The sequence below is a fragment of the Microtus oregoni genome, unplaced genomic scaffold (genome assembly GCF_018167655.1).
Source record: "Microtus oregoni isolate MIOR12 unplaced genomic scaffold, Mior012 000003F_ref0000135, whole genome shotgun sequence".
NCBI lineage: Eukaryota > Metazoa > Chordata > Mammalia > Rodentia > Cricetidae > Microtus > Microtus oregoni.
In genome coordinates this window covers 21,904,164-21,931,740 of record NW_024543062.1, presented here as the reverse complement: position 1 = coordinate 21,931,740, position 27,577 = coordinate 21,904,164, and the positions used below count along the sequence as shown (strand labels likewise).

The following is a 27,577-nucleotide window of genomic DNA, read 5'->3' as shown; positions in this document are numbered from 1 at the left end:
ATGGGTTATGAAACCTTACAAAATGGTACAGAAAGATAGATTATCTGAAAAGATTCATCCTGTTGAAATTGATCATCGAAATCTATTAAAAAGTTATAACAAGCTGATAGCTAGAACAACCCTCCTGGAAGGCAACCTCCATGCCATCCAAATGATCTCTAAGGATGAGAAGACAGCAGTAATGGAAAAATTTAAAAACTTGGAATCACATGTGCAGAATGAAAAACAGAAATTAATTGATCTGATGAAATCATCAGAAATATTCACAGGTTACTGGGCAGTAGTGACACATGCCTTTATTCCCAGCACTCGGTAGGCAGAGGCAGGCGCATCTCTGGAGTTAGAAGCTGGCCTGGTCTGCAAGAGCTAATTCCAGGACAGGCTCCAAAGCTACAGAGATTCTCTGTCTCGAGACCAAAAAAAAAAAAAAAAAAAAAAAAAAAAAAAAAAAAAGAAGGAAGAAGGAGGAGGAGGAGGAGGAGGAAAGAAATAAAGAAAATATTCACAGGTCAAGAGATTCAGACTTTACAAAAGACAGTGATAAAAATATATGAAACATTTGAGGAACTTGTCAGAACTAATAATCAAGGAGAGGAGGCACAGGTAAAAGACAATGGTGAAGATTTAGCATTGCCAGGACCTCTCAGAGTCAGGGATGATTTACCGAGAGCTTTAGCTACTTATCCTGTACGACTTCTGAAAAGCCAGCAAATGCTCAATACCCAAAGGATATATAGAATGTAAGTGGAAATCTATAGGTATGAAAGACCTAAAAGATATTAATAAAGCAGTAGTATCTTATGCATGCATTCACTATATATGAGGGAGTTGGTAAAGACATGGGCTTCAAGAAATAAGGTTACTCCACATGAGTAACTTCAACTACTGTCAGCTGTATTAGACCGTGGTTCACAGCTTCAGAGGAGAAGTTTGTGAAGAGAGAAAGCTAAGGCCCTTGAACATCAATGTAGAGTCAGAGGAATTGAGGCCTCCCAAGACCAAATTCTTGGCAAGGGCCGTTATGCTGATCCAGAGGGTCAAGCTATATACAATAAACATATCTTGTTCCTATGTCGTACAACAGCCTTAAATGCTTGGGAGAAGATTCAACAACCAGGAAAAAGAATTGAATCATATACTAAAATTATACAAGGCCCAAGAGAACAAACACTTTAGTGACTTTTTCCAAAGACAATCTAAAGCTGTACAAATAGGGATAGCAAGTCCAGAAGCTGGACAAGTACTCAATGAATCTCTGGCTTTTGAAAACCCTAACTTAATGCAAAAAAGATACTTAGGCCCTTAAAGGTCAGATCAGCACCAATGGATGAATAGATCCTACACACAGCCAATAACACTGAGGCTTGGGAAGGAGAAGCAGTTGTTAAAAAAAAAATTCAGGGGCTGGAGAGATGGCTCAGAGGTTAAGAGCACGGCCTGCCCTTCCAAAGGTCCTGAGTTCAATTCCCAGCAACCACATGGTGGCTCACAACCATCTGTAATGAGGTCTGGTGCCCTCTTCTGGCCTGCAGGCATACACACAGACAGAATATTGTATACATAATAAATAAATAAATAAATAAATAAATTCAGAGTTTCAGTCTCATATCAGGAACCACCCGGTGTGGGACAGAAGGAAGAGAAAATTTAGGGCCTAAGGTTATCAAAGCTCTGCTTTCAAAAATTTTACTTCTCCGCATACTTATTTTCATCTCTATGGTACCTTTCTTTGAATATGTTTATTGAAATTCAAACCTTCCACTTTGGTATAAATAATGTTTAAGTTTTCCACAGTGAACAATAAATTTTCCTACAGTAATGTCTGAAGTCTCCAGGAAGAAGATGGGGCCCCACAACAACGATTCCACCTGCTTCATATGATGCCATTCAGCTGATAGCATCCCTTAAAGATTGGCTTTGGACTATCAACTTCTCAGAACAATTTCAAGATGGCTAGATGAGATGACCCAGCCTCACAGACCCCTCCAGCCAGGACTTGAGACAAGCCCTGCACTTTCCCTTGATGCATAGGCTGAGTGATACAGCTACCTCTCCTAGGACTTGACAGTTAACCCAAATTTTTCTTTCAAGATTCCCCTAAAAATACCATCACCCCCAGACAGTAGAAAGTAAATTTAAGAATACAGGATCCACATTCCCAAGAGATGAGGTCACATTCCCAAGAAAGTGGGGTGGGTGGTTTTTGGTTGTTCAATGGATTATGGATATTATAGATAGGATAGAATAAAAGGGTAGATTATTGAATGTACTCTGAAAAGAAAAAGGAAGGATGTAGATATGATAAAATAGAAAGGTAGATTATTGTCGGGTGGTAGTGGCTCACACCTTTAATCCCAGCACTCGGAGGCAGAGGCAGGTGGATCTCTGTGAGTTCAAGGCCAGCCTGGTCTACAAGAGCTAGTTCTGGCACAGGTTCCAAAGCCACAGAGAAACTCTGTCTCGAAAAACCAAAAAAAAAAAAAAAAAAAATAGGCAGATTATTGAATCTACTTTTTTAAAAACAATTACTAGTTTTAAATGTGTTACATTAGATTGGACTCTTGTATATTGTATCCAAATTTTATATACTGATACAAATTTGAGATTAATTTTGTTAAAAACAGACTACATATATGTTCCTAATTCAAGGTATTGTACCTATATGTTCATTTAACAATGTAATATAAATTTCTAGTCCTTGGAAGTTATTATTACCAACTACTTAAGATAATAAGAAATGCAGGTTAGTAATTAATCACCTAGTATAATTGAACTTATATGATTTCAAGGTCAAACAGATATATTTTAAATAGACAGGTCATCTTCAAACACTTTAGAGATATACAGAACATGGCATTTAAGATCTTTTAATAACATAGGTTCTTTTTTCTTTTTTATGACAATGAGACATGTCTGCTCCTGGAAGCACCAATCTACTTCAAAGAGTATGATGGGCACCAAAGAAATTCCACATGTAGCTTGCTTTCTTTGTGGCAAAAGTAAACCACTGGGAAGAAGGTGCCTTTGCCTCGACTGCTGACAGTGTGCTGTCCTAATTGGACAAGCAGGACACAAAAGAAAGTGACTGACAAACATTTTCTTTTTTCTTTCTTTCTTTTCTTTTTTTTTTTTTTTTTTTGGTTTTCGAGACAGGGTTTCTCTGTGGCTTTGGAGCCTGTCCTGGAACTAGCTCTGTAGACCAGGCTGGTCTCAAACTCACAGAGATCCTCTGCCTCTGCCTCCCGAGTGCTGGGATTAAAGGCATACGCCACCATCGCCCAGCTGACAAACATTTTCAAGACAAGGAGGGACAGCCTTTGAGAATCTCCTGCTTCACAGAAAAGTCTGTCTAATATGCTAGACCTGTAGGCTGAATATGGATGCCCCAAGGTTGCAGACTTTAGGCGACTGTCCAGGCAGCAAGATGTTTCTGTCGTTTCTCACATTTTTTGGAAGTCACTTGCTTGCAATTCCTACTTACTCAGTTAATATTATTTCCTCCTTGGGTCTCTGAGATAGTTGAAGACTAGATAGTTATAGTCTCCCTTATGAGACTCAGAAAAGAAATTCGCTAAAAAAAAAATTATAAAGTATATAAGATTGTGAGATAGCCGAAGATAGTTTTGGAAGGTAAAGCAAGTTGTAGTAGAAATTATTTTAGGTACAAAATTTTGGACTCATCAAAATAGGATAGATATGGAATATTTTCTCTGAATTCATCAAATGCTGATGGACTAGACATTGTTGATGTATTTATTGCCTAAGTATATTATATAGTTATTGTACTTATTGTATATAGTTTTTCTTATAGTAGTTATAGCCTTCTCTTTTATTTTAGACAAAAAGGAGAAATGTAGTGACATTTCATTTTTATTTTAATTAAATAAAGCATGCCTGAAGATCAGAGAGTAAGACAGTCCTACTGGTCAGCCTTACAGACTAGGCAGTGGTCACACACACCTCTAATCCCAGTAGCCACACTAGTTTGCCATAGAAACAAGGCGGTGCATGTCTTTAATCCAGTGGTGCACACCTTTAACCCCAACCCTAGAGAGGATGATAAGACAGGAGGAGACAGCTCACAGTCTCAATCTCATTCTGAGATTCCTGGAGGCAGGTTCGCCATTTTTAGACTGAGGTCTAGGTAAGAGCCAGTTGCTGACTGCTTTGCTTTTCTGGTCTTCAGGTTGAACTGCAATTTCTGTCTTTTATTTATCGTGCTTCATGAGTGTGTGTGTGTGTGTGTGTGTGTGTGTGTATGTGTGTGTGTACGTGACTATATGCATGCCCATGCAGGTATATGCAAGTTTGTGCATCTGTGTGTGTGTTGTTTGCATGTGTGTGCACACATGTGTATATTGTATCTTTTACATGTGTGTGAATGTGTCTGTGTGTATAGGTTTGTATGGGTACCTGTGTGTGTGCACATGCATGTGTATGTGTGTATAACCATGTATTCAGGTGTGTGTGAGCTTGTATGTGTATAGTGTTAGTGTGTGTGTGTAAGAAAGTTCCCTTTTAATTTTAGTTTTTCTCGTTAAGGGCATTGAATTTCCCTAAATCGCTCTCCCGTGTCCACTGCGACCATCACCAACTATCCCGTATTTAATCCTCCCAATAGCCCAATGAGGTACCGTCTGAGTTTACCCTCATTTTAGAGGTAAAAGAACCCGAGTGCAGAGGTCAGGAACGTGGCCAAAGTCTCACAGCTAGTAAGTGAAGAATCAGGATTTGAACCCAGGCAGGCTGCACCATGGCTGTGCTCACCGAAGTACCGCTGAAGGTTGATGTCTGTTACCTTCCCGGTCTCGCCCAGCTTCCCCAGGATCTCCGTAGCGTCGCAGTTAATCTTCTTGAACAGCTTTTCCACCGAGTTCTTGAGATATTCCAGGGTCTTGCTCATCTCCTTGTATTTGCTCTCAAAAATGTCCGCATCCTCGGTGGTCTTCTTCAGTTTCTCCTGGGGACAGACAGACACCAGGCCTGGCCTGAGGCTGGGGACTCTCTGTGCAGATGACTGGGGGATCCCAGACAGGCTTGCAAACCCCAGAGGGTATGCAAATCAAAGAAATGAAGCTTCCGGTCAGCGGCAAACAAAATGAAGAAAAAACAGACAGCTAAGGGTGTAGCTTGGTGGGTGGGTCACTTGCGTAAACCCTGTGCACTCCTGCAGTTCTGGAGGCGGGGGCAGGAGGATCGGGAGTCCAAGGTTATCCTTGTCCATGTAGCGAGTTTGAGGCTAGCCTGGAGTACATAAGACCCTGTCTCAAAAATAAGTGATTGCTCTGAGTGCCTAACCTGGGCTCCTGGGTAGAGGGAAGATGGTGAAGAGGGTGGGGTGGGAGGCTTCTGACAGGACCCTTCAGCAGGGTGGAAACACCTGAGAGTCCGTAGCTCCGAGGATGGATTCTTCTGCTGGGGTATTTGCATTTGGGAGGGGATGGCGCCCCCAAGCTCCCCTCATGAAGACAGAAAACAGTAAATACAGGGCCAGGAGGAGAAAGCCCCAACGAAGGCACCGCTAGTCCCAACCCCAGGGAAGAGTCTAGGGTTCTAGGTGGCCCCAAGCAAAGGGTGTGGGGCTAGGCTGGAGACCACCTGCCGAGGCCAGCCTGAGCTACAACAGCGCCCAGCCCTCTTCCTTGGGCTTTGCTGCCCCCGAGAGGCAGAGTCGAGAATGGCGCCACCTACCTGGTCGGGGAAACTGAGCAGAAATGAGCCGGCCTCAAGGAATCGGAGGGAAGATGCTCAGGGGCAGGAACTGTCAGTTTGAGCTCTGGATCCTCCTGCCTCAGCCTACTGGGCATAGGGATCACAAGCACGCACTCCACACCCAGCCAGTCAGGCGGAATCCACTTATTACCCGGTGTTTGTTGTTCCTTCTCCCTACACCTCCATGAGAGAACCCTTTTAGCCCCGGGGGTGCCCGGACAAACGATTGAGCTTCCCGACTCAGCCAGTGAGGCCTTCTCACCATGCGTCCACCTTCTTCCTGCCTGAAGCTGGGGTCCCTGGCTGCTCTAATGCAATCGCCAGGCATCCTTGGGATTGAAATCACACACCAAGGAAGGCCTGGGTGGCAGATGCCACCACAAGGACACCCATTCTCCCATCCTGGAAGTGCCAATTTTCAGATTATTTAAAAAAAAAAATTACAAAAAAAAAACTTCTAGCTTTCTCAGGCTCCCAGGGTATCATCAGGGAAGAGGGAAATCCTAGCACTGGGGAGGCAGAGGCAGGATGATCTCTGTGAGTTTGACATCAACCTTGTCTACATAGTGAATTCCAGACCACCAGGGCTACATAATGAGACCCTGTGCCCCCCAGTAAAACCCAACCCCAGCATAGCTCGGCTTCCTAGGGTTGGTCAAGTCACTTTTACCTTTAGTGGCCTCAGTTTCCACACCCGAGAAATGGAAAGATTTCGAGTGACACCTCCTCCCCAGGGAGATGAAGGGAGGTGGGGCCAGAGGAGTAGGCATAGCCTGGTCTCTACTGACTAGTCCAGGAAGCATTTGCAAGTGGGGTGTGGGCTGTGGCTCAGAGGTAGCGGGAGGAGTTGTGTGAAGGAAGCCCTGGGTTTGATTCTCAGCACAGAGGGAGGGAGGGAGGAGGGGAAGGAAGGAAGGAAGGAAGGAAGGAAGGAAGGAAGGAAGGGTGGTTTTTGGTCATTATCTCTGGTGAAAAATGGTGGAGCTGGGCCAAGGAAGAAACAAAAGGAGAAACTGAGGCAGAGATGTGTCGGGATGGAATTGCAGCCCCAGGGCTTGGGTTTGACCCCTGAAAAGGGAATCATCTTTACAATAAATAGACCTTGGGGACAAGATTCTGTAGTTGGGACAGGCCACCTGGCAGACCACGGACAGGTGACAACAGACAGGTTCCGGAGACTCCCCAGCTCACCTCCATCTGTCTCAGGATACTCTGAGTGCCCTCTTGGGAGGATTGCTGCTGTGACCGCAGGTTGATGATGTCATCCTGTTTGGAGAGAAGGGGATCGGTGAGGAAAATGGCAGCCTCCCCCCCCCCCCCCCGCATCTAACCCTACTCCAGCGTTGGGTAACCCATCAAGGAGCCCTCCCCCGCCCCCTCCTCCTCCTCCTCAGGGGTTTCTTTTTTCATCCTCTCTGAGAATCATCTAGAAATATCTAGAGAAGTAGTTCTCAACCTTCCTAATGCTGCAATACTTTACTGCAGTTCCTCATGTTCTCGTGACCCCAACCATAAAATGGTTTTCATTGCTACTTCATAAATGTAATTTTGTGACGGTTAGGAACTGTAAGTATCTGTGTTTTCTATTGGTCTTGGGCAGCCCACAGGTTTAGAATCATCTAGAACAGAGTAATAAACAGTCCTCCACATTCCACTCCCCCCACTGGGTATCTGGGGTTTCTGCTGTATTACATGTAAAGAATTTAAACAGCCATGTGCGACTAGTGGCTTCTTCACTGAACCCAGCGGCTGAGCCCGGGGTCCCTCAAACTCTCACAAAAATCTGAGTCGCCCACTCAGGACCACTCCAAGTTCCAGGCCTGGAGCCAGGCCAGACATCCATCCTTTCTGACCAGTCCCCAGGCCATGTGTCCAAGCCCTTTGTCACAGAAGTTCCTATCCCCAGGTCTCATCTGAGGCCACTCCAGTGGGGAGACAAACTTACTGAGAGGTGACAAATTGACCACTGATAGTGAATTCTAAGGGGACGAGGCACACATGCAAGGACTAAATGCCGATGACCAGTCCGTCCGCGGAGCTGTGGGTGTGGTGTAGGTCCTGGACACGTGCAGTTTGGGGTGCAGTATTTCCCTAACAGAGACTTGAACTCCAGGCTCCCTAAATTACAATGCTCTAAAGCAAACAAAACAAAGAGCCTGGAGGCTACAGTGCTGGTTCCAACGTCACAGAACAAATAGGGAAACTGAGGCCAAAAGGGGGAAAGTCCACCTTACCAAAGCCCTCAAAGGTCCAGTGTGTTGTGGAGGATGCACAGTGCTCCTCACATCCATCCACATCCACACCGCACAGGGACTAGGGCCGTGCTCCCTCCCGGAACAGGCTGGACCACAAAGACCTTCCTGCCATACCGCAGGCAGCCACCAGAGGGCAGTAGCAATGCATTCAAGGGCCACAGTGGCCTATACAAATCACCACCTTGTGTCTGATTTGATGTCCCCAGAGAAACTAAAAATTGGGGGGGGGGGGGTTGTATAGAAAGCTCTGCTTTTTAAATGTGATAGTTACTGTTTTTTTTTGTTTTTTTTTGTTTGTTTTTTGTTTTTTTTGTTTTGTTTTGTTTTTTCGAGACAGGGTTTCTCTGTGGCTTTGGAGCCTGTCCTGGAACTAGCTCTGTAAACCAGGCTGGTCTCGAACTCACAGAGATCCTCCTGCCTCTGCCTCCCAAGTGCTGGGATTAAAGGCGTGCGCCACCACCGCCCGGCTTGTGATAGTTACTGAACAAATCTTTTTTTAATAACTTATTTACTTTTATTTTGTATACATTCATTTTTTTGCCTGCATGTCTGTATGAAGGCGTTGGAACCCCCTGAAATGGGTTTACAGATAGTTAGGAGTTGCCATGTGGGTGCTGGGAATTAAACCTGTGTCCTCTGGAAGTGCAGCCTCTGCTCTTAACCGCTGAGCCATCTCTCAGCCCCACTGAACAAATCTTAACAGGAGATCAGAGAGGATGGATCCGTAACCCGGTCACCAGAAAGGGTTGAAGCTGGATGTGTACAATAGAAAAAAAAAAAAACTTTAAAAAAGAAAATGGATCCTAGTGTAAGCAGAGATGCTTCCTGGTGACTCATGCTCGAAATCTCCACAATCACCAAGCAGAGGCAGGAGAATTGCTGTGAGTTTCAGGCCAGCCTAGGCTACCAAGTGAAGCCTTATCACAAAAAATATATAAATAAATAAATAAATAAATAAATAAATAAAACACAAAACAAAACAAGAAGGCAGCCAGGGCTCCAGAGTAACCATCCTGGCAGGAGTGAGGATAATCCAGAGGCTGTGGCTTGCAGACTATTGAGACAGTGGACCCCAAGGAAAAGCTGAAGCCTGGCGCTCAGGGAGACTCTCCTCCTGCAGGGCTGGGGGCTGGCTCTGAGGGTAAGGCACCTGTGCAACTCTGAGGACCTGAGTTTGAAACCAAACAACCCACAGGAAGTCAGCTGTGGGGATGCACCGTGGTTAGCTTGGCTCTCCTGTGAGGAGATTGCCTGGGAGACAGCAGAACCCCTGGGAAGCGGCAGGCCAGTTAACCTCAAACAACAGGGCAAGCCAAGGGCCTGGTACCCTGTCCTCGACAAACCCCACAAGTGGGAAACTGTCCCATAAACATGACAGGGCCTCAGAGAGAGGCATAAACGAGTTCCCGAGGTGACAGCAGGGCAGGGACAGGCCTGAGGAACGTGACGTCATCAGAGGGGGAGGGCACAGTCGGAGGGAACCATCAGAGGAGGGGGAGTGTGTTACCGCCAGGTAGAGCAACTCCAGGAGGGGCTGGGGGTCATCACTGGTTCTGAACCACAAAGACAGCTGCCAGACAGCTTCTGAGTGGACTGGTGTGTGGCATTCAGTGGTTTGGACTCTGTCCCGGGCAAGTGTTTGTGTTGTGGGGAATGAGGAGGCCCAGGAGCCACTTAAGTAAGAGCCATTCTGGATTCAATAAAAGCAGCCGGGTTCTTTGCCTTCAGGCCCTGTCAGAGCAATGCTAAGCCAATGAACACCGGGCCTGTCCGAGATAAGCCCTAACCAACCACCTCTCTTCCACCCGGAAGCCAAAGGTGGCAGGGCCAGAGTTCCATCCCCAGAAGCCACGTAAAAAGTCTGGTCATTGTGGCATGCACTTGTAACCCCAGTATGGGAATGGGGAGACAGAAGCCTCCCTGGGGCTCAGTTGTTGAACTCCAAACCCTATTCACAGGCTTTGTCTCAGAGGACAAGGTAGAGGAGTGGGGGTGACAGCTTCGTGGTTAGGTGCACCTGCTGCTCTTGCAGAGGACGGGTTTGATCCCCAGCACCCACTGGGCAGTTCCCAGCCATCTCTAACTCCAGTTCCAGGACAGCTGACGCCCTCTTCTGACCTCTGTGGGTACTGCACGCACATGGTGCACAGACATACATGCAGACGAAACATCCATACACAAAAAATAAAGCAAATTCTTGGAGTACCTTCCTAGCTCATTGCCCAGAGTTAATGGTACTTGCTGCAGAGGCCATTGTCATAATTGGGTTGGGGACATAAACTCAGGGCCCATGGGCATTGTCTGCAGAGCAGGTGGATTTGTCTAGGGACCATCTGGGGTGGGGGAAGGCTCTGCAAGCCATGCACCTGGATCCGCTGTGTCCTCTTATGCATGGTCTCCATGTCATTGTTGAGCTCGGTAACATAGGTGAAGCGGGCAAAGTTCTTTTCCTCCTTGGCCAGGAAGTCCTCGGTGAGCTGGTTCAGGTCTCCGTTCTCCGTCAGCTTCAGCAGCCGCAGGTGCGCCACCTCGTAGCTCTCGAAACTCTCGCCCTTGCTTTTCTTCCCACGCTTCTTGGACTTCGCAACTGAAAGGGTGGGAGAGAAAAAGACCACAGGAGGTGTGGAAAAGGACCCAGGCTCCCTGTTCTCATCACTGTCTTGGGGAGGGGGTGAGGCAATTCTGCTCGTGAGACCCATCAGAAATTCCTAAGGGGGCTAAGAAAGCTGGTGAAGTATTTGCTGCACAAACTCAAGGACCTAAGTTCAAACCCCAGAATGGGTACCAAGCTGAGTGCAGTGATGTTTGCCCGTAGTCCCAGCCTGGGGAGGTGGGGACAGGTGGGTTCCCTGGGGCCTGGTGGTCAGCCAGCAGAACCAGTGCACTCCAGGTTCATTGGGAGACACTGACTCAAGGACCAAGGTGTGGTTGGAGAGATGGCACAGCAGTTATGAGCACCGCCCACTCTAGAGGACCCAAGTTCAGGTGTCAGGATGTAAGTTCAATTTCCCAGAACCCATCCTGGGGCTCACGACTGCTTATGGCTCCGGTCCTAAGGGATCTGACCACCTTTTCTGTCCTCAGCCAGCATGCCCACACCTGTGGCATACAGTTACAGACATAAAAAAGATAAGGTCTTTTTTGGAGACAGGGTCTGAAGCCATTGATCAACAAAGGTGTCAGAATGTAAGTTCAGTTCCCCAGAACCCATGTTAAAAATGTGAAGTCCTAGCCTTGCGGTAGTGGCTCACATCTTTAATCCCAGCACTCGGAGCCAGAAGCAGCAGGATCTCTGTGAGTTCGAGGCCAGCCTGGTCTACAAGAGCAGGTTACAAGACAAGCTCTAAAATTACAGCAAAACCCTGTCTCAAAAAACAAACACAAAAAATTTAAAAAGTGAAAGGCTGGAGAGATGGCTCAGAGGTTATGAGCACTGACTGCTCTTCCGGAGGTCCTGAGTTCAATTCCCAGCAACCATATGGTGGCTCACAACCATCTGTAATGAGATCTGGTGCCCTTTTCTGGCCTGTGGGCATACATGGAGGCTGAACACTGTGCACATAATAAATAAATAAATCTTTCAAAAAAAAGACTTATTTTTAAAAAAATTTTAAAAAGTGAAGTCCTAACTGTTCTAAAACTCACTCTGTAGACCAGGCTGGCCTCAAACTCACAGAGATCCGCCTGCCTCTGCCTCCCAAGTGCTGGGATTAAAAGTGTGCACCACCATGCCTAGGACAGAAGAAGAGTCACTTAAAAATAAAATGATATAAAGAGCCAGCTGGACAGTGGTGGCGCACACCTTTAATCCCAGAACTCGGGAGGCAGAGGCAGGTGGATCTCTGTGAGTTTGAGGCCAGCCTGGTCTACAAGCACTAGTTCCAGGACAGGGTCCAAAGCTACAGGAACCCTGTCTCGAAAAACAAAACAAAAAAAGACTCCAAGAGCCAGTCAGGCATGGCAGAGTGCGCCTTTCTCCCAGCACTCAGGAGAAAAGGTGTACACACACCCATCCCTACGCATACACACAAAATAAACCAAAACAATATAAATAAAAAACTTAATAAAGCACTACCAAGTGCCCAACGTGGAGGCAGGCTCTGCTGTTAGGGAATTCCTGAGACAGATGGGTGAGAAGACCTCCCTGTAGAGGTGACCTGTGAGCAGGATGGAGGTTAAGAAAGGGTCAAGAAAGGCCTCTGGGCAGGGAATTTTCAGGAAGGCTTGTTGACTGACTGACCCAGAGAGTTCTGAGCCTTGTTCAGCCTGAAGCAGCCCAGGCTCCCCTGAACCCAAATCTTCTGTCTCTTTGGTATGGCTTCTGCATGGCCATCTGATGGAACCTTCTAGATCTTTTTCAGTACTTCTGGCCTGCTGTGACTGTCCTGGGGATGAGGCTGAAGCTTGTCGCTTTAGATAAGGTCCTCCTCTCCCTCAGCAGACCATGTCACCACACACCCATGTCTTCTCCAGATTCTGCACTGCGCTGGGGTACAGCTCTGTTCCTGATTCATCTATGAAGCTTCGTGTGATCCAGCCCTGTGCACCTTTCCTGAGAGCTGTGAGCCTTCGTCCACAGCAGCCTTCGTCCTTGTCCAGCCACACATCACCCAATCATGCCTCAGGGCCCCTGCACACGTCTCAGCTGCTCTCGGCCTCCCCCAGGGTCCCCGCAGCACTCTTGGGTCACTCACGTCTTTGCCAACATGTCACCTCCCTGAAGGGCCCACCCAAACCACCCTTGATGAAGCAGTCTCCGGCCCTGTCAACCACTCCACTTCCTGAGAAACCAGGTCAAACCTGAGTGTGATTTGCCATCTCTGACAGCCCCTGTCGCCTCTTAGAGGAAAAGACAGGTGGGTGGAATTGCAGATGCTGAACGGACAGGTGTGGGGGCAGCCATCTGAACCGCGGGCCCGTGGGAGAGCCTCGGCTTGCTCTCCCATCTCCGTGTCTCAGCCTAGTCTGCCCCCACCTCTGTATGTCGACCCTGCTGCTCCCTCAGCCTGGATGCCTGGATCTCACACTAACAGATTCTTTTCATCATTTGGATTGAAAGATTTGTGCCTTGCTTTCCTCAGCTGTCTGTTGCAAGATGGTTACACTGTGCCCGCTGCCCCACTGGGACTCTTTCCCATCTCCATCTTTTGCCTTCTTTCGGCTAAGAGTCTGCTGTGACTAAAGGTGTCTGTGTATTCATCTAGGTTGACATCTATTTCCCCTTTGTCTTAGTGTCTAGAATGTAAGCCCTATGGCACTGATGGCAAATACTGTCACATTCAGTGCTCTATCTTGTCCTAAGCAAGGAGCCTATTTCAGGGTAAGTGACCAGTAGATCTGCTGGGTGAGGACCCGACTGGACAGTCGGATAAATGGCAACATCCACAGTTCACGATGGTGAGACCATGGAAGAAGGTCACTTGGAGAGCAGTTTGGAGCAGGACACTGGTATGGGGAGGACCCCATGGAAGTTTCTAGAACAGAAGTGATGGGGGATGAGTACCGAGGCAGTGGTAAGAGGGAGGATGAGGGTGTGTTGAGCATCCAGAGGACCATCTAGGCTGGCAGTGAGAATGAAGAGGTGCTGCTCTGAGGATTAAGACTGAAAACAGAGGATTTATCTGGGATGGAATTTTGAATCTTTTGCTTAGTTACGGTGGACACCTAAGTTCACTCTGAACTGCAGGGTCCTTTTCTGAAGCTGGGGAGCTGCAGGAATGCCTACTTCTTGTATAATACTGAGGGTCATATAGAAACCACACATGCCAGACAGCTAGAGTAGAGGCTTACACAAACTAGCTGTAACTAGATGGGTGGTTGAAGGGTGGATGGTGGATGATGGGTGGTTGACGGGTGGATGGTGGATGATGGGTGGTTGACGGGTGGATGGTGAATGGTGGCAAGAAGGGTGAGCAGATAAGTAGATGAAAAGAAGACCAAATGTTGAAGAAAAGAGAGAGAGAGAGAGAGAGAGAGAGAGAGGAAAATCTTGTGGCCCTTGATTTATTTTAGAGAGTAAGACATACACAAGGTTTTTCAAAAACTGCAAAAAAACTGCAGCAACGCAGTCCCAAGTGATAAGGCAGGAAAAGGCAGGGAAAACAACACAAGTAAGAGGATGGGTGTGGCCAGGGAGAACAACTTAGTGTGTACTAGGCCCTGGGCTCAATCCCTAAAACCTAAAAAACAAAGATCAAATATACCTTCCGGGCAGCTTCCCTAGTTTTCACCCCCTTTGTGTCTTTTCCCTTTGATCATTTTGTTGTTTTTTTTTTTAACTTAATAAGCTTTTCTGTAAGAACTTGGCATTTTTTGTTCATTTGTTTGTTTGTTTATAGTATGTATAATGTTCTGCCTGCATGTATGACTGCAGGCCAGAAGAGGGCACCAGAACTCATTACAGATGGGTGTGAATTGAACTCCGGATCTTTGGAAAATCAGGCAGTGCTCTTAACCTCTGAGCCATCTCTCCAGCCCTAATCATTTTACCATCTCACATAGTATATTCCAGCCATGAGTATGGCCATGTGCTGTGCCCTGACAAGACCCCAGGCAAGTCATCAAACCTAGACAGAGTCGCCAGGTGGTGGTGGCGCACACCTTTAATCCCAGCACTCAGGGAGGCGAAGGCAGGTGGAGCCCTGTGAATTCAAGACCAGCCTGGTCTACAAAGTGAATTCCAGGGCAGCCAGAGCTACACAAAGAAACATGTCTCAAAAAAACAAAACAAAACAAAAACCTAGCCCTGATCCTCATGTGTCCCCTAAACTACAGCCTCAGGGTGAAAAAACATTTGCAGGTTGCAGCTGGCAGACAAAACACAGGCAAGCGGTTGCACGTGAATCACAGGCCAACTCCCCTTCCAAAAATCAAAATAAGTCCTCACTGCAGCTAAGAAACAAACGGTATCCCCAATACTGCAAAGCACAAACATCCTAAAAGTGTGTTCATTGTTAACCTGAGATTTAAGTTTAACCAGGAATGCTGTATTTTTATTGTCTATGATTGGCAGCTCTACTATGAGATAGATAGAGAGAGAGAGAGAGAGAGAGAGAGAGAGAGAGAGAGAGGGAGAGGGAGAGGGAGACTGTGGCTGTACCTTCCTTCTTGGCTTGCTCCTCGAATTCACTGCGGTCGTTGAGTTTGACAAGCAGGAAGGACTTGAGTTTGGTCTCATGTGCATACAGACGCTCCAGCTCTCGGATCTCCAGGTTGTACTGAGAGATGTCCTTCTGCTGGCGGTCCTTCATGGCAGCCATCCGAGCCATGGCTTCCACCCTGTGTGGAGATGGCAGATGGGGCTTAGTCCCAGAGGACTGCACGCCCGCCCAGTGGCCACGGGTTTGTTTGAAGTTCTTTGCAATTTTTTTCTGGCGGTGGGGACCAAACTCAGGACCCTATCAGAGCTTTGAGTCCAGGAAGTAATTTTCCTGTCACCATCCTTTACTGTTAGCAACAGCTGCAATCACCACCACTATCACCACCATTATAATCAATATAAACACCAACACTACCACTATCATTACCATCACCACTATTGCCACCATCATGCCTATCACTACCATCATCACCATCATCTCCATCACCACCATCATCCCCATCCCCACCATCATCCTCATCACTACCATCATCCCCATCCCCATCATCCCCATCACCATCTTCATCATCATCCCCATCATCCCCATCCCCATCATTACCACCACCACCATCAGCACCATCATCCTCATCACCACCATCATCTCCATTATTACTACCATCACCACCATCATCCTCATCAGCACCATAACCACCATCATCCTCATCACCATCATCATCACCATCATCCCTATCATCAAAATCCTCCTCACCACCATTGTCGCCACTTATCCCTTGCGTGCATGGATTAGTTTCTGCTCTCTGCCACCTACATAGATCCCACAACAATGCAGAAATGATGGAGGGAGGAATCTTCCCCAGATGCGTCTGACTCTAAGGCCTGTTCTCTCCAGAGCCACATGCTGTGCCAGGAAAGACTTAGATGGATAAAGATTCCCCCCAAACCAGGGCCAAGGGCCATGTAAGGGACAGAGAGCTGGAGCCGCAGCTCCCCCATCTGCACTGTCCTGCATGGGCTCCCATTTGTTCTGAGAATGCGGGGGGAGACACTAATTCCTCATGCTGTGGGGAAAAAGATGGAAGCACCAAGATACACAACACCCTGCTGAGTGCATGGTCAGTGTCCTGAGTTGCTGCTGTTGTGAGCTGTGGGCCTCAAGAGGACCAAATGGGTGCTGAGTTGGGAGCTGGGCCTTCCCTGGCACCTCTGCTCATAGGCCTGGGCAGACTGCTCGATGGCCACATTCATGGTCTTCTTCTGTGTCTGCAGACGCCGTTGAAGCTGCTGATAGACATGGTCGTAGGCGGCCTTCTCAAAGAGGAGATCCTCAATCTTCTTCCGGAGCTGGGCGTTGGAGGTCAGCATCTTGTCAAAGTGGACAGTGACCTGTGGGGAGGTTGTGCTTCAAACCGGGTCTCACACAAATATGCTTTGGACTGGGTGGTCCTGGGAGGACATCAGGGCCCTGCTGCTGCCCACTGAGTGCCAGTAGCACACAGCCCAGCCCAGCTATAATGATGTGTCTCCTTCATCCCTTTGGAGGCAAAGTCACCTCTGATTAAGATCAGCTAATTCTAAGTTGAGGAGATTTGAGAATTCGAAAACTCCAGGGATCTTGATCAAATCAATCTTTAGAAGACATTTGGAAAAAATAAAAAATTCTGGGCATGATGGGACACTTGGGAGGCAGAGGCAGGCAGATCTTGGTGAGTGTGAGACTAGCCTGGTTTACATAGTGATCTACAGACAGGGCTATGTAGAGAGAGAGAGACCCTGTCTCAAAAAAAAAAAAAAATACCAAACGAAACAAGACAAAAAAAAAGTTTGTGGTCTGGTTAGAAAAATATCAATACATATAAGTTTTGAGAACTATTAACAAAATGTTGCTTCTGTAAGGTGCAGTGTTGGTGCTGTGGTTGTAAAAGAAGACCAATATTTAGCTAAAACAGAAGGATTTGGGATTAAATGGCTGAATGCCTTTCCTTAAATTACTTTAAATTAGGACAGTTATTATTTTTAAAGTACTTCAGGGCGGGAAAGACTTACAGACAGAGAGAGCCACACACTCACATCACAAGTCAAGGTGCCAGGCTTGTGACATCATCCTAGCTCCCATTACCTTCCACAGCCGAGTAAATGGCTCTTAGGGCTTTAAAACACTTTTTAAAAAGTTGACATTGGTTACACTGCTCACGAGAGTGAGGAGAAATTAAAGAAATTTCAAATAAACCAACTGGGTACAGTGGCACACGACTTTGATCCCAGCACTCAGTAGGTGAAGGCAGGAGGACTGGAAGTTCAAGGCCAGCTTCAGCCATAGAGTGAATTCCAGGCCAGCCTGCACTATCGTAGAAAGAATGCAAGAAAGAGAGATGAAAGAGAAAGAGGGAAGAGTGAAAGAAAAAGAAAAACGTTAAATACAGCTGGGCATGGTGGTATTCCTAGCACTCAGGAAACAGAGGCAGGATAAACATGGGTTCTAGGCCAAGCTGTCTACATAGCAAGTTCCAGGCCAGCTAGGACTACAGTGTGAAACTGTCCAAAAAAGTGTCAGCTGGGTGTGGTGGCACACAGTTTTAATCCCAACACTCGGGAGGCAGAGGCAGGTGGATCTCTGTGAGTTCGAAGCCAGCCTGGTCTACAGAGCAAGTTCCAGGACAACCAGAGATACACAGAGAAACCCTGTCTTGGAAAAAAAAAAGTGTTCTAGTTTGCTTTTCTGTTGCTTTTCTATAACACTGACCGAAGCTAATTTAGGAGGAGAGTTTATCTTGCTTACAGCTCACAGTTCATCCCTGATCGAGGTCAAGGAACTACAGCAGCAGCCATGTGGGGAGCTGCTTCCTGCCTTGCTCCACATGGCTTGCTCAACCCACTTCTCTATACAGCCCAGGTCCGCTTTCCCACCATTCAGTATGGGCTGGGCCCTCCTATATCTCTTAGCAAACAAGAAAATGCCCCACCGGCCAATCTGATGGAGGCAATTCCTGAGAAAGGCTCCCTCTCCCCGGGAGTGTCAAGTTGGCATCTGAAGCCAACTGTGACAGCTCCGACAGGACCAGTGAGATGGCTCAGAGGGTAAAGTGGCAGCAGGATTGCCACCAAGCCCAGGGACCTGAGTTTGACTCCTGGACCCACATGGTGGAAGCTGAGCACTGACTCCCGCAGACTGTCCTCTGACCTCTCCTTAACGCCCCCACGCGTACATGTAATTTTAAAGCCAGTGGCATGCAGTTTTTACCTATATTCTTCCCCTTTTAATAGATTAACATATTTGCCGAGTGGTGGTGGCGCACGCCTTTAATCCCAGCACTCGGGAGGCAGAGGCAGGTGGATCTCTGTGAGTTCGAGGCCAGCCTGGTCTACAGAGTGAGTTTCGGGACAGCCAGGGCTGTTACACAGAGAAATCCTGTTAATATCCAGGCATCTGTACTGGCTGCCCTTAGAGTCCTGACAGGATACATCCTCACCTGCAGCCAATAAGAGTAGCTCCTGTGCACATTCGCTATGTTCCCTTTTAAAAGGTGGGCTTTGCCACCTCCTGTCTCTTCTTTCTCCTTCGCTTCTCCTCTCTCTTTCTCCCTCTCTTCCTCTTCCACCACTCCTGTTCCCAGGAACCAGACTCTGCCCCACTCTCTGCCCCCTTCTCTCTTCTTCCAATGAACCTCCACATGAGCCCTATTGCATGGTGTGACTTCTCTTGACAGCATGACTTCTCTTGGTAGCATTTTTAAAAATGACAACAAACCCTGTCTCAAAAAAAAATCACACATACACACACACTTTCACTTGGGAGGGGCGGGTATGGATGTGAAATTCTTCCATGGATGGGGAGGAACTAGAAAGAAAGATTGCCAATAGTAAAAGATTTGGAGAGGTTCTTCAAGTGTTTCTGAGAATCCTTCTAAAAGGCCCAAAACTGAGGCAAGTGGAGCCAGACAATCTGTTCTTAGAATTTAAGGAGGCACATACCACCAGGTAGTTACCCTGCATTCTACAAGCCCCAAGGTGAGTGAGAGCCTCCTTCGATTTTGCACTGTGTACTTACTCTATGTTTCTCTTTCCCTAGTCCAGTTCTGGATTTCTGTAGAGTATTTTTTTTACTATTTTTTTTATTTTTTAAATTTATTTATTTATTAAGGATTTCTGCCTCGTCCCCACAACCGCTTCCCATTTCCCTCCCCCTCCCCCGATCAAGTCCCCCTCCCTCATCTGCTCGAAGAGCAATCAGGGTTCCCTGACCTGTGGGAAGCCCAAGGACTGCCCACCTCTATCCAGGTCTCGTAAGGTGAGCATTCAAACTGCCTAGGCTCCCACAAAGCCAGTACGTGCAGTAGGATCAAAAACCCACTGCAATTGTTCTTGAATTCTCAGTATTCCTCATTGTCCGCTATGTTCAGCTAGTCCGGATTTATCCCATGCTTTTTCAGACCTAGGCCAGAAGATTTCCTGTATTGCACATGTTTGTGTGAGTACTCGCATGTACATGTACAGCCTGAGTGCAGGTACCTGAGACGGCCAGAAGAGGGCACCAGAGTTACAAACTGTTGTGAATGAGGAAGCCAATCTGGGTTCTCTTCTGAGCCCAGGCATGGGGGTGCAGACCTTTAATCCCACACTGGGAAGGCAGAGGCAGGCATTCTGTGAGTTCAAGAACAGTCAACGCTACATAGAGAGACTCTGTTTCAAATAATTAATTAATCTGGAGGAATGGCTCAGCAGTTAAGAACACTGGCTGCTCTTCCCAAGGACCAGAATTCAATTATCATCACCTACATGGCAGCTCACAACTGTCTGTAATTCCAGTTCCAGGGTACCTGACACACTCACACTGACTTGTACACAGGCAAAACACTAGTCAATGTTCATAAGGATAAATAATTTCAAAATAATAAATAATTTGTAGCACCTTAAAGGTTTTACTTCCACCTCTGAACTTTTCAACTTGGTTAGGGTGACTTTATCAACTCCATCATAGGCACTATGGAACTGGAGGTCACTTACAATAAATGTCACTGCAAACTAAGGCCACCAATCAGAAAACATGACTTTTTCCATCTTGAGGTTTATGTCCTAATGTTGCACAGGCCTGCTCCTCCTGCCAGGGGAGGAGGTGTGTCTACACCTTCCTGGTGGCCTTGGGGACATGATAGGTAAGGGAGGGGTGAGTGGGAGCTACAGTGGGTGGGGAGTACGCTCAGTCCACCTCTTTCAAGCAAGCCTATGTTCCACTGGTGGCTCAGCGGTCAAGCTTCATTTCTGGAAGTATAAAGGAGTGGGGGGGGTGAAGGTAGGGATGAGGATGGGGGTGGGGTGAGGGTGGGGTGAGGGTGGAGATGAGTGGGGTAGAGTGGGGATGAGGGTTGGGGTGAGGGTGAGATGAGGGGTGAAGTGAGGGTTGGGATGAGGGTGGGGATGAGGGATGGGGTGAGGGGTGGGGATGAGGAATTGGGTGATGGTGGGTGAGGGTAGGGATGAGGGATGGGGTGAGGGTGGGATGAGGGGTGAAGTGAGGGTTGGGGTGAGGGTGGGGTGGAGTGGGAGTGAGGGTGGGAATGAGGGATAAGGTGAGGGTGGAATAAGGGTGGGGATGAGGGATGGGGTGAGGGTGGGATGAGGGTGGGGATGAGGGATGGGGTGAGGGGTGGGGATGAGGAATTGGGTGATGGTGGGGTGAGGGTAGGGATGAGGGTGGGATGAGGGTGGGGATGAGGAATTGGGTGATGGTGGGGTGAGGGTAGGGATGAGGGATGGGGTGAGGGGTGGGGATGAGGAATTGGGTGATGGTGGGGTGAGGGTAGGGATGAGGGATGGGGTGAGGGTGGGATGAGGGGTGAAGTGAGGGTTGGGGTGAGGGTGGGGTGGAGTGGGAGTGAGGGTGGGAATGAGGGATAAGGTGAGGGTGGAATAAGGGTGGGGATGAGGGATGGGGTGAGGGTGGGATGAGGGTGGGGATGAGGGATGGGGTGAGGGGTGGGGATGAGGAATTGGGTGATGGTGGGGTGAGGGTAGGGATGAGGGTGGGATGAGGGTGGGGATGAGGGATTGGGTGAGGGTGGAATGAGTGTGGAGATGAGGATGGGGTGGGGTGAGGGGGGATGAGGGATGGGGATGAGGGATTGAGTGATGGTGGGGTGATGGTAGGGTGAGGGTAGGGATGAGGGTGGGGATGAGGGGTTAGGTGAGGGTAGGGTAAGGGTGGGAATGAGGGGTGGGGTGAGGTTGGGAATGAGGGTAGGGATGAGGGGTTGGATTGAGGGTGGGGATGAGGGATTGTGTGAGGGTGGGGTGAGGGTGTGGGTGAGTGTGGGGATATGGGGTAGGTGGGGTGGGATGAGGGGTAGGTGGGGTGGGATGGGGGGTGGGGTAGGGATGAGGGTGGGTAGGGATGAGGGGTGGGTGGGATGGGGACGAGGGGTGGGGATGAGGGGTGGGTGGGGTGGGGATGAGGGATGGGGATGAGAGGTGGGTGGGGTGGGGATGAGGGATGGGGATGAGAGGTGGGTGGGGTAGGGATGAGGGGTGGGATGAGGGGTGGGTGCGGTGGTATGAGGGGTGGGTGAAAGTAGGGATTAGGGGTGAATGGGTGTGGGGATATGGGGTAGGTGGGATGGGATGAGGGGTGGGTTGAGGTGGGGATGAGGAGTGGGTGGGGTAGGGATGAGGGGTGGGTTGAGGTGGGGATGAGGAGTGGGTGGGGTAGGGATGAGGGGTGGGTTGAGGTGGGGATGAGGAGTGGGTGGGGTAGGGATGAGGGGTGGGATGAGGGGTGGGGTAAGGATGGAGTGCTGAGGCTTCAGAGAGCAGCTACCAGATTCAGTCGGGTCTCCAGAATATGGATCTGTTTCTGCAGCTTCCGGGGGCTATTGGCCTCTTTTGTTTTCAAGAAGATTTGTCTCTGGTTGTTGATCTTCCTCTCCATCTGAACAATCTGAAAGAGAGGGGGGAGTGGGGAGTACTGCTGCATCAGCATCTGTCCACCCCCACAGACTGACCATTCACACAGGAAAAAGGGCTAAAGCGAAAGGGAGATTGACTTCCATCCAATAGACAGAGCTCTACTCTGGCTTCCCGACCCCCACTCCATTCAATTATTCTCACCCATTCCGGGGGAAAAATAATGACTCTTGTCTCTGCGTGTGAATTTTCCCACTAGTGAACAAAAAATTTCCATCTCCTCAGCCCTGACAGCCATAGTTTCTAGAGGAAAACGTGCAGTCTCTGGCTTCATCAATCACACCAAGGGCTGCCAACTACAACCCTTTGGAAATTGGCCCACAGCTCGTTGCTACAAATAAAGATTTATTAGAAAGGTCAATCATTTCTGTACTGCCTGTGGCCACTGCCTGGATGCTATACTGCTGGAGTTTAGTTTCGCAGAAGCGCTGTGGCTCTGAAAACCCAGATATGTGGCCCTGTGGCCATTTTAGATGTTGGACCAGAGTGTTCATTTATCAAAATGCATTTGAATTTAATGTCATTTGCTGCTTTAGAGTCTTATTCGGGTACCGTATCGGTTTAAAATAAATAAAGGACTAGAAACATAGTTCAGTGATGGAGGGCTTGCCTATCATGCACAAGGTTCCATCCCCAGGGAACAAACAGAGGACTCAAGATTGGTTCCCAGCACCCACATCAGTTGTCTCAATAATTCAGTTCTAGGGAATCCAACGCCTTCTCCCAGACTCCATGAGCACTGCCTTCCCATGCACATATTCTCACACAAGCGCAGGCATATATACATAATTAAATATAAAATAAAGGGACTGGACAGATGGCTCAGAGGTTAAGAGCACTGGCTTTTCTTCCAGAGGTCATGAGTTCAATTCCAAGCAACCACATGGTGGCTCACAACCATCTCTAATGAGATCTGGTGACCTCTTCTGGTGTGCAGGCACAACACTCAAATCTTTAAATAAAACAAAATAAAATCGGGCTGGAGAGATGGCTCAAGTGGTTTTCAAGAGCATTGCTTGCTCTTCCAAAGGTCCTGAGTTCAATTCCCGGCAACCACAACCATCTGTAATGAGGTCTCTTCTGGCCTGCAAACATATACACAGACAGAATGACAGAATATTGTATACATAAAAAATAAATAAATAAATAGGTAGATAGATAAATAAATAAATTTAAAAAATAAAATAAAATCTTATACGAAAAATTAAGCTGGGCGGTGGTGGCGCACAGCTTTAATCCCAGCACTCGGGAGGCAGAGGCAGGCAGATCTCTGTGAGTTCTAGGCCAGCCTGGTCTACAAGAGCTAGTGCCAGGACAGGCTCCAAAGCTACAGAGGAAACCCTGTCTCGAAAAACTCAAAAAAAAAAAAATTAAGAGTAAGGGTGGCTGAGTATGACGGCACGCTTTAAACTTGAAAAGCAGAGGCAGGTAGATCTCTGACTTCAAGGCTAGCCTGGACTACAGAGTGAATTCTAGGCTAGCCAGGGCTACAAATATATGCCTCAAAAATAAATAAATACAAATAAATTATAAAGTTACATACTTCTAATACACAAACTCAGTAAGCAGTAAGTTCCCTTTCCTACGAGGAAGGATTGGGACACAGCCAGACCTAGCCAATGACGCCACCCAGGAAGGTCACACTAATGATGTGTGGTGTTGAGTGACGATTTTGAGGCAACGAATCATGCTCAGAATGGCATGTGTATACCATGGCCCACATGAGACCTTCTTAAAGGCTTTTCTCCTGCGCTAACACCTGGCAATGCCCCAGAGAGATGCTGTCCAGCATCTTAGTGCCAGGACAAAAAGACTGATGCATAGCGTGAAAGAGGGAGAAACTAGCATCATTCAAAGCCAGCGGTGATCTTTGTTACAGCACCAAAACCTGGCCTGTGTTGGTCGATGCTAAGGATGTTGAGGTTGGACTTGCAGGGTCGATGGCGCTGAGTTCCCGTGCTATGTTCCACTCTGCCTAGAGCATCCTGGGTACGTTGTCCTTGTCCCCTTTTGCTCAGTCCCCCAGGAGAGCCTCACCTTGTCATCCAGCTCTACCAGCAGCACCTTCAGGGAGGTGATAAGTGCCTCATAGTCCCCCTTGGTCTGCAGCAGGAAGCGCAGCTCCATGAAGTTCTTCTGGTTCAGGTCTAGGTTCTTAGGAGACTTCACGAGGCTCAGGAGCAGGGTGGTCTCTGCCTGCTGAGCTTTCAGATTCTCGATTTCCTTACTGAGGGGAAGCATTTCTGATTTAACCCAGCACCCCTAAATGCCATCTCAGAAACCACAGGATTCCTTACCCCAAAAGGAGCCTGGGGAAAGGTCTGGGTCCCAGTGAGAGCAGAAAGCTTCAGGGCTGGGGCTTGGGTCCACATCTGAAACCCCATGTCCCTGACCCTACTCATTTCCATCTCTCCTCTCCACCTTCCCTGAGGGATACATGCTTCTAGGTGTTGGCTGCCCTGTCAGAACCCTTCACGGAGGGGCTTGGGAGATGGCTCAGCAGCTGCTAAAGAGTTCCCTGTGTATGAGGACTTGAAGTCCATCCAAGCACTCATGCAAAGTCAGCTGTTGGAAGCAGAGGCAGGAGGACCCCTGAGCTAGCTGTCCCTCCAGTCTCTCCCCATCAGGGGCTACAAGACAATGAGAGACACAGCCTCAAAAAAACCAAGATGGGGCCAGGCATGATGGCACACACTCTTAATCCCAGCACTGGGGAGGCAGAGGCAGGGGATCTTTGAGTTTGAGGTCAGCCTGGTCTACAGACTGAGTTCCAGGAGAGCCTGGGCTACACAGAAAAAAAAAATCTGTCTTGAATAAACAAACAAAAAAACAGCAACCAATTGATCATGGTCAGAGATGAAACCAATGGGACAATCTACAAAGACAATTAACAAGATTGCCCTGGCCGGGCGGTGGTGGAACACACCTTTAATCCCAGCACTCCGGGAGGCAGAGGCAGGCAGATCTCTGTGAGTTTGAGGCCAGCCTGGTCTACAAGAGCAAGTTCCAGGATAGGCTCCAAAGCTACAGAGAAACCCTGTCTCTAAAAAACAAAAACAAACAAACAAGGTTGTCCCGTCCCTGCACTGTCAGGAGACTAGTGAACCCTTGACCCACTTCCGGTGTGCACCAAAACCCAAATGCTTCATTTTTTTTAACTCACTACCATTTCAGAGACCATGTGTGACCAGTGAATCTAGAAGTTGGTCTTTTCCAAGGCTGCTGGGCCTTTCCACCCCTCAGCTCCCTCCTGGAGGCGGACCTTGTTAAGGTGGAAGGAAAACAGAGCAGCGGAGTCCGGCATGGAGGACAGTGGTTACAGGCAAAGGCAACAGGCTGATGGGCAGGGCTGGACTGGGTAAAAGGGAGCCAGAGCCCTAGAGTGTAGGGGGCTCTCACCGTCAGAGCTTGCCCATGCTTTCCTGTTAAATTTTATTTATCTTGAGACAGTCTCACAATGTAGCCCTGGCTGGCCTAGAACTCTCTACATAGAGCAGGCTGGCTTCAAATTCAGAGGTTCACCTGCATCTGCCTCCCAAGTGTTGGGATTAAAGGTGTGCACCACCATGCACCGAATTTTTTTTTATTTATCCTGTCATTTTTATCTATATGGGATTGGGTGGCAAGGGGTGCCTGTAGAGGCCAGAAAAAAGGGACAGCCCTTGGAGCTGGAGTTCCAGGTGGCAGGAAGACAGATGTGGGTGCTGGGAACCAGACTCAGATCTTCTCCAAGAGCAACAAGTGCTCTTCATTGCTGAGCCTTCTCTCCAGCCTTCACTTTTTTTCAACATGTATTTATTTGTGCATGATATATGAACATGTGCGTGGGTGCTAGCATGCCACGTTTGTGCGTATGCAGGTCAGAAAACAACGTAGGAGTCTAACCTTGTGGCCCTCTGGGATCTAATTCAAGATCAGGCTTGGAGTCAGGCTTTGCCATCTCCCCAGCCTGAGACATTTCCTCTGGCTCTATATAATAAACACTTTTCCAACAGATGGCAGTAAAGTGCTCTGGAAAAAACACTTCTTTTTAAAACTGACGGGGATGTCTCCTAGGGACCAGCCTCTCATGGAGTAAACGGATCCAGGGGAAATGAAAGATCTCCGCTCCCTCCTCTGAACTCCAAGCAAGCAGACAGCGAGGGTGGATGGAGGTCTGCTTCTGGCCTTGCAGAAGGGGCTTCACAACCGGGTCTCCCCAATTGCAAAAGGCTGGGCCCTGCCCAGGCAGCTTGGCAACCTCCCCGGAGGCACCAGCCAGAGGATGGCCACGCCCCGTCACTGCCACAGCTGGGTGGACAGGAGTAGACCCCTGAACCAATCAGGTCTCCGCCCCCGTGCTGACTGGGTTACTAGATGAGGGTGTGTCTGCCAGGCGCCGGGTGGAGCAGAGGCTCAGTGACCTGGTTGAGGGTCACCTGTCCCTCGGAGCCCCCCAAAACCCTGGATCCTGCTCACTGGGTGCCCCCTATGAAGCTCTAGAGCATAGGATAAAAGGTCCCCGGCCCCCAAGTGGGTTCAGGGTGCTCCCTGCCCCCGCTGTGCCCTAGGCCCACCCGGGGACACCCCTCTTACTACTGGTTGGCGATCATACGCTGGTTGCGGAAGTTGAAGGACTTCCTGCTCTCCACCATCTTGCGGAACTGCTGCCTCAGTTTCCTCAGCTCCGCCTCTGCCAGCTGCTCTTTGGCCTTCTCGGAAAGCTCCTGAGAGCCCAAAGAGCCCTTTCTCCTGTGTTTCTTTCCCTGGGTGAGATGGAGAGAGAGGAGGCCCAGGTGACCAGAGAAACCCACTCCAGGGTGATGTCATCTGCTTGTCTGTCACAGGGGAGACCCACCCAGGGCTGCCAGGTGACAGTCGAACTCGCTGTAGAGGTGCCTTGCTGAGTTGAGAAGGTGTTCTTTAGGGTCCGGAGTTCAAATCCTACTCTGCTGTGAGCCTGAGAAAGTCACAGACTGTTCCTGAACTCCAACCTCCCGTCTATGCAGTCGATGCCCAGAGATGGGGTGGTGGGTAGGGTGAGATGGTACATGAAGGGATAGCGAGTGGCCAGCTGTCGTCACCTACCAGTGGCATTGAGACGGATCTGAGCTTCCTTCCTGCTTAGACACTGGATCCTGGAGGCCACAGCCAGCAAGCCCACCCCTCTCTCTCTCTGTCTGTCTGCAACGTCCTGCCCAGAGGGAAAGGAGGAAAAAAGGAAGTGGGCCACCCCTGCTGGCAGTGAGGACCCATGGGCCTCTCCCCCTTCTCACGGTCCCCTCTCCCGCCCACAGCTTGGCATACAAAGGGGACATGGCAGATGGTGCTGGGTGTGACTAGAGCCTCTCCCCCCGGAGCCAAGCATGCCTGGAACTTCTTCCTCTCCCAGTTTATTATTAGGGCCCGGGCAGATGGCTCCAGCCTGTCGCACACCCTTCTCCCCACATCTCTGAAGGAAAGGGGTACAAAGGCCTCAGATGGTGAGCATCCTGAGGGAGCCTTCTGATTTTGTGACAAGGTTTCCTGTCAGCCCAAGCTGGCCTCAAAGTCAATCTGTATCCAAGGACGACCTTCA

The 27,577-nt window shown here is 48.7% G+C and overlaps 1 protein-coding gene across 1 annotated transcript in view; it reads right to left on the bottom strand.

The window, feature by feature from the left end:
* The window catches only part of Ccdc63 (coiled-coil domain containing 63), a 31,039-nt gene extending 3,852 nt beyond the window's left edge, over nt 1–27,187 (bottom strand). The window contains exons 1-9 of the mRNA XM_041649040.1: nt 27,088–27,187; nt 26,596–26,765; nt 24,058–24,247; nt 21,875–21,994; nt 16,268–16,449; nt 15,067–15,245; nt 10,334–10,554; nt 6,904–6,978; nt 4,768–4,960 (exon numbers count right to left, since the gene is read on the bottom strand). Of these exons, the coding sequence (XP_041504974.1) occupies nt 4,768–4,960; nt 6,904–6,978; nt 10,334–10,554; nt 15,067–15,245; nt 16,268–16,449; nt 21,875–21,994; nt 24,058–24,247; nt 26,596–26,765; nt 27,088–27,096 (1,339 nt within the window). The 5' untranslated portion in view covers nt 27,097–27,187. The remainder of the gene's footprint in view (nt 1–4,767; nt 4,961–6,903; nt 6,979–10,333; nt 10,555–15,066; nt 15,246–16,267; nt 16,450–21,874; nt 21,995–24,057; nt 24,248–26,595; nt 26,766–27,087) is intronic.
* Between the last annotated feature and the right edge of the window lie 390 nt (nt 27,188–27,577).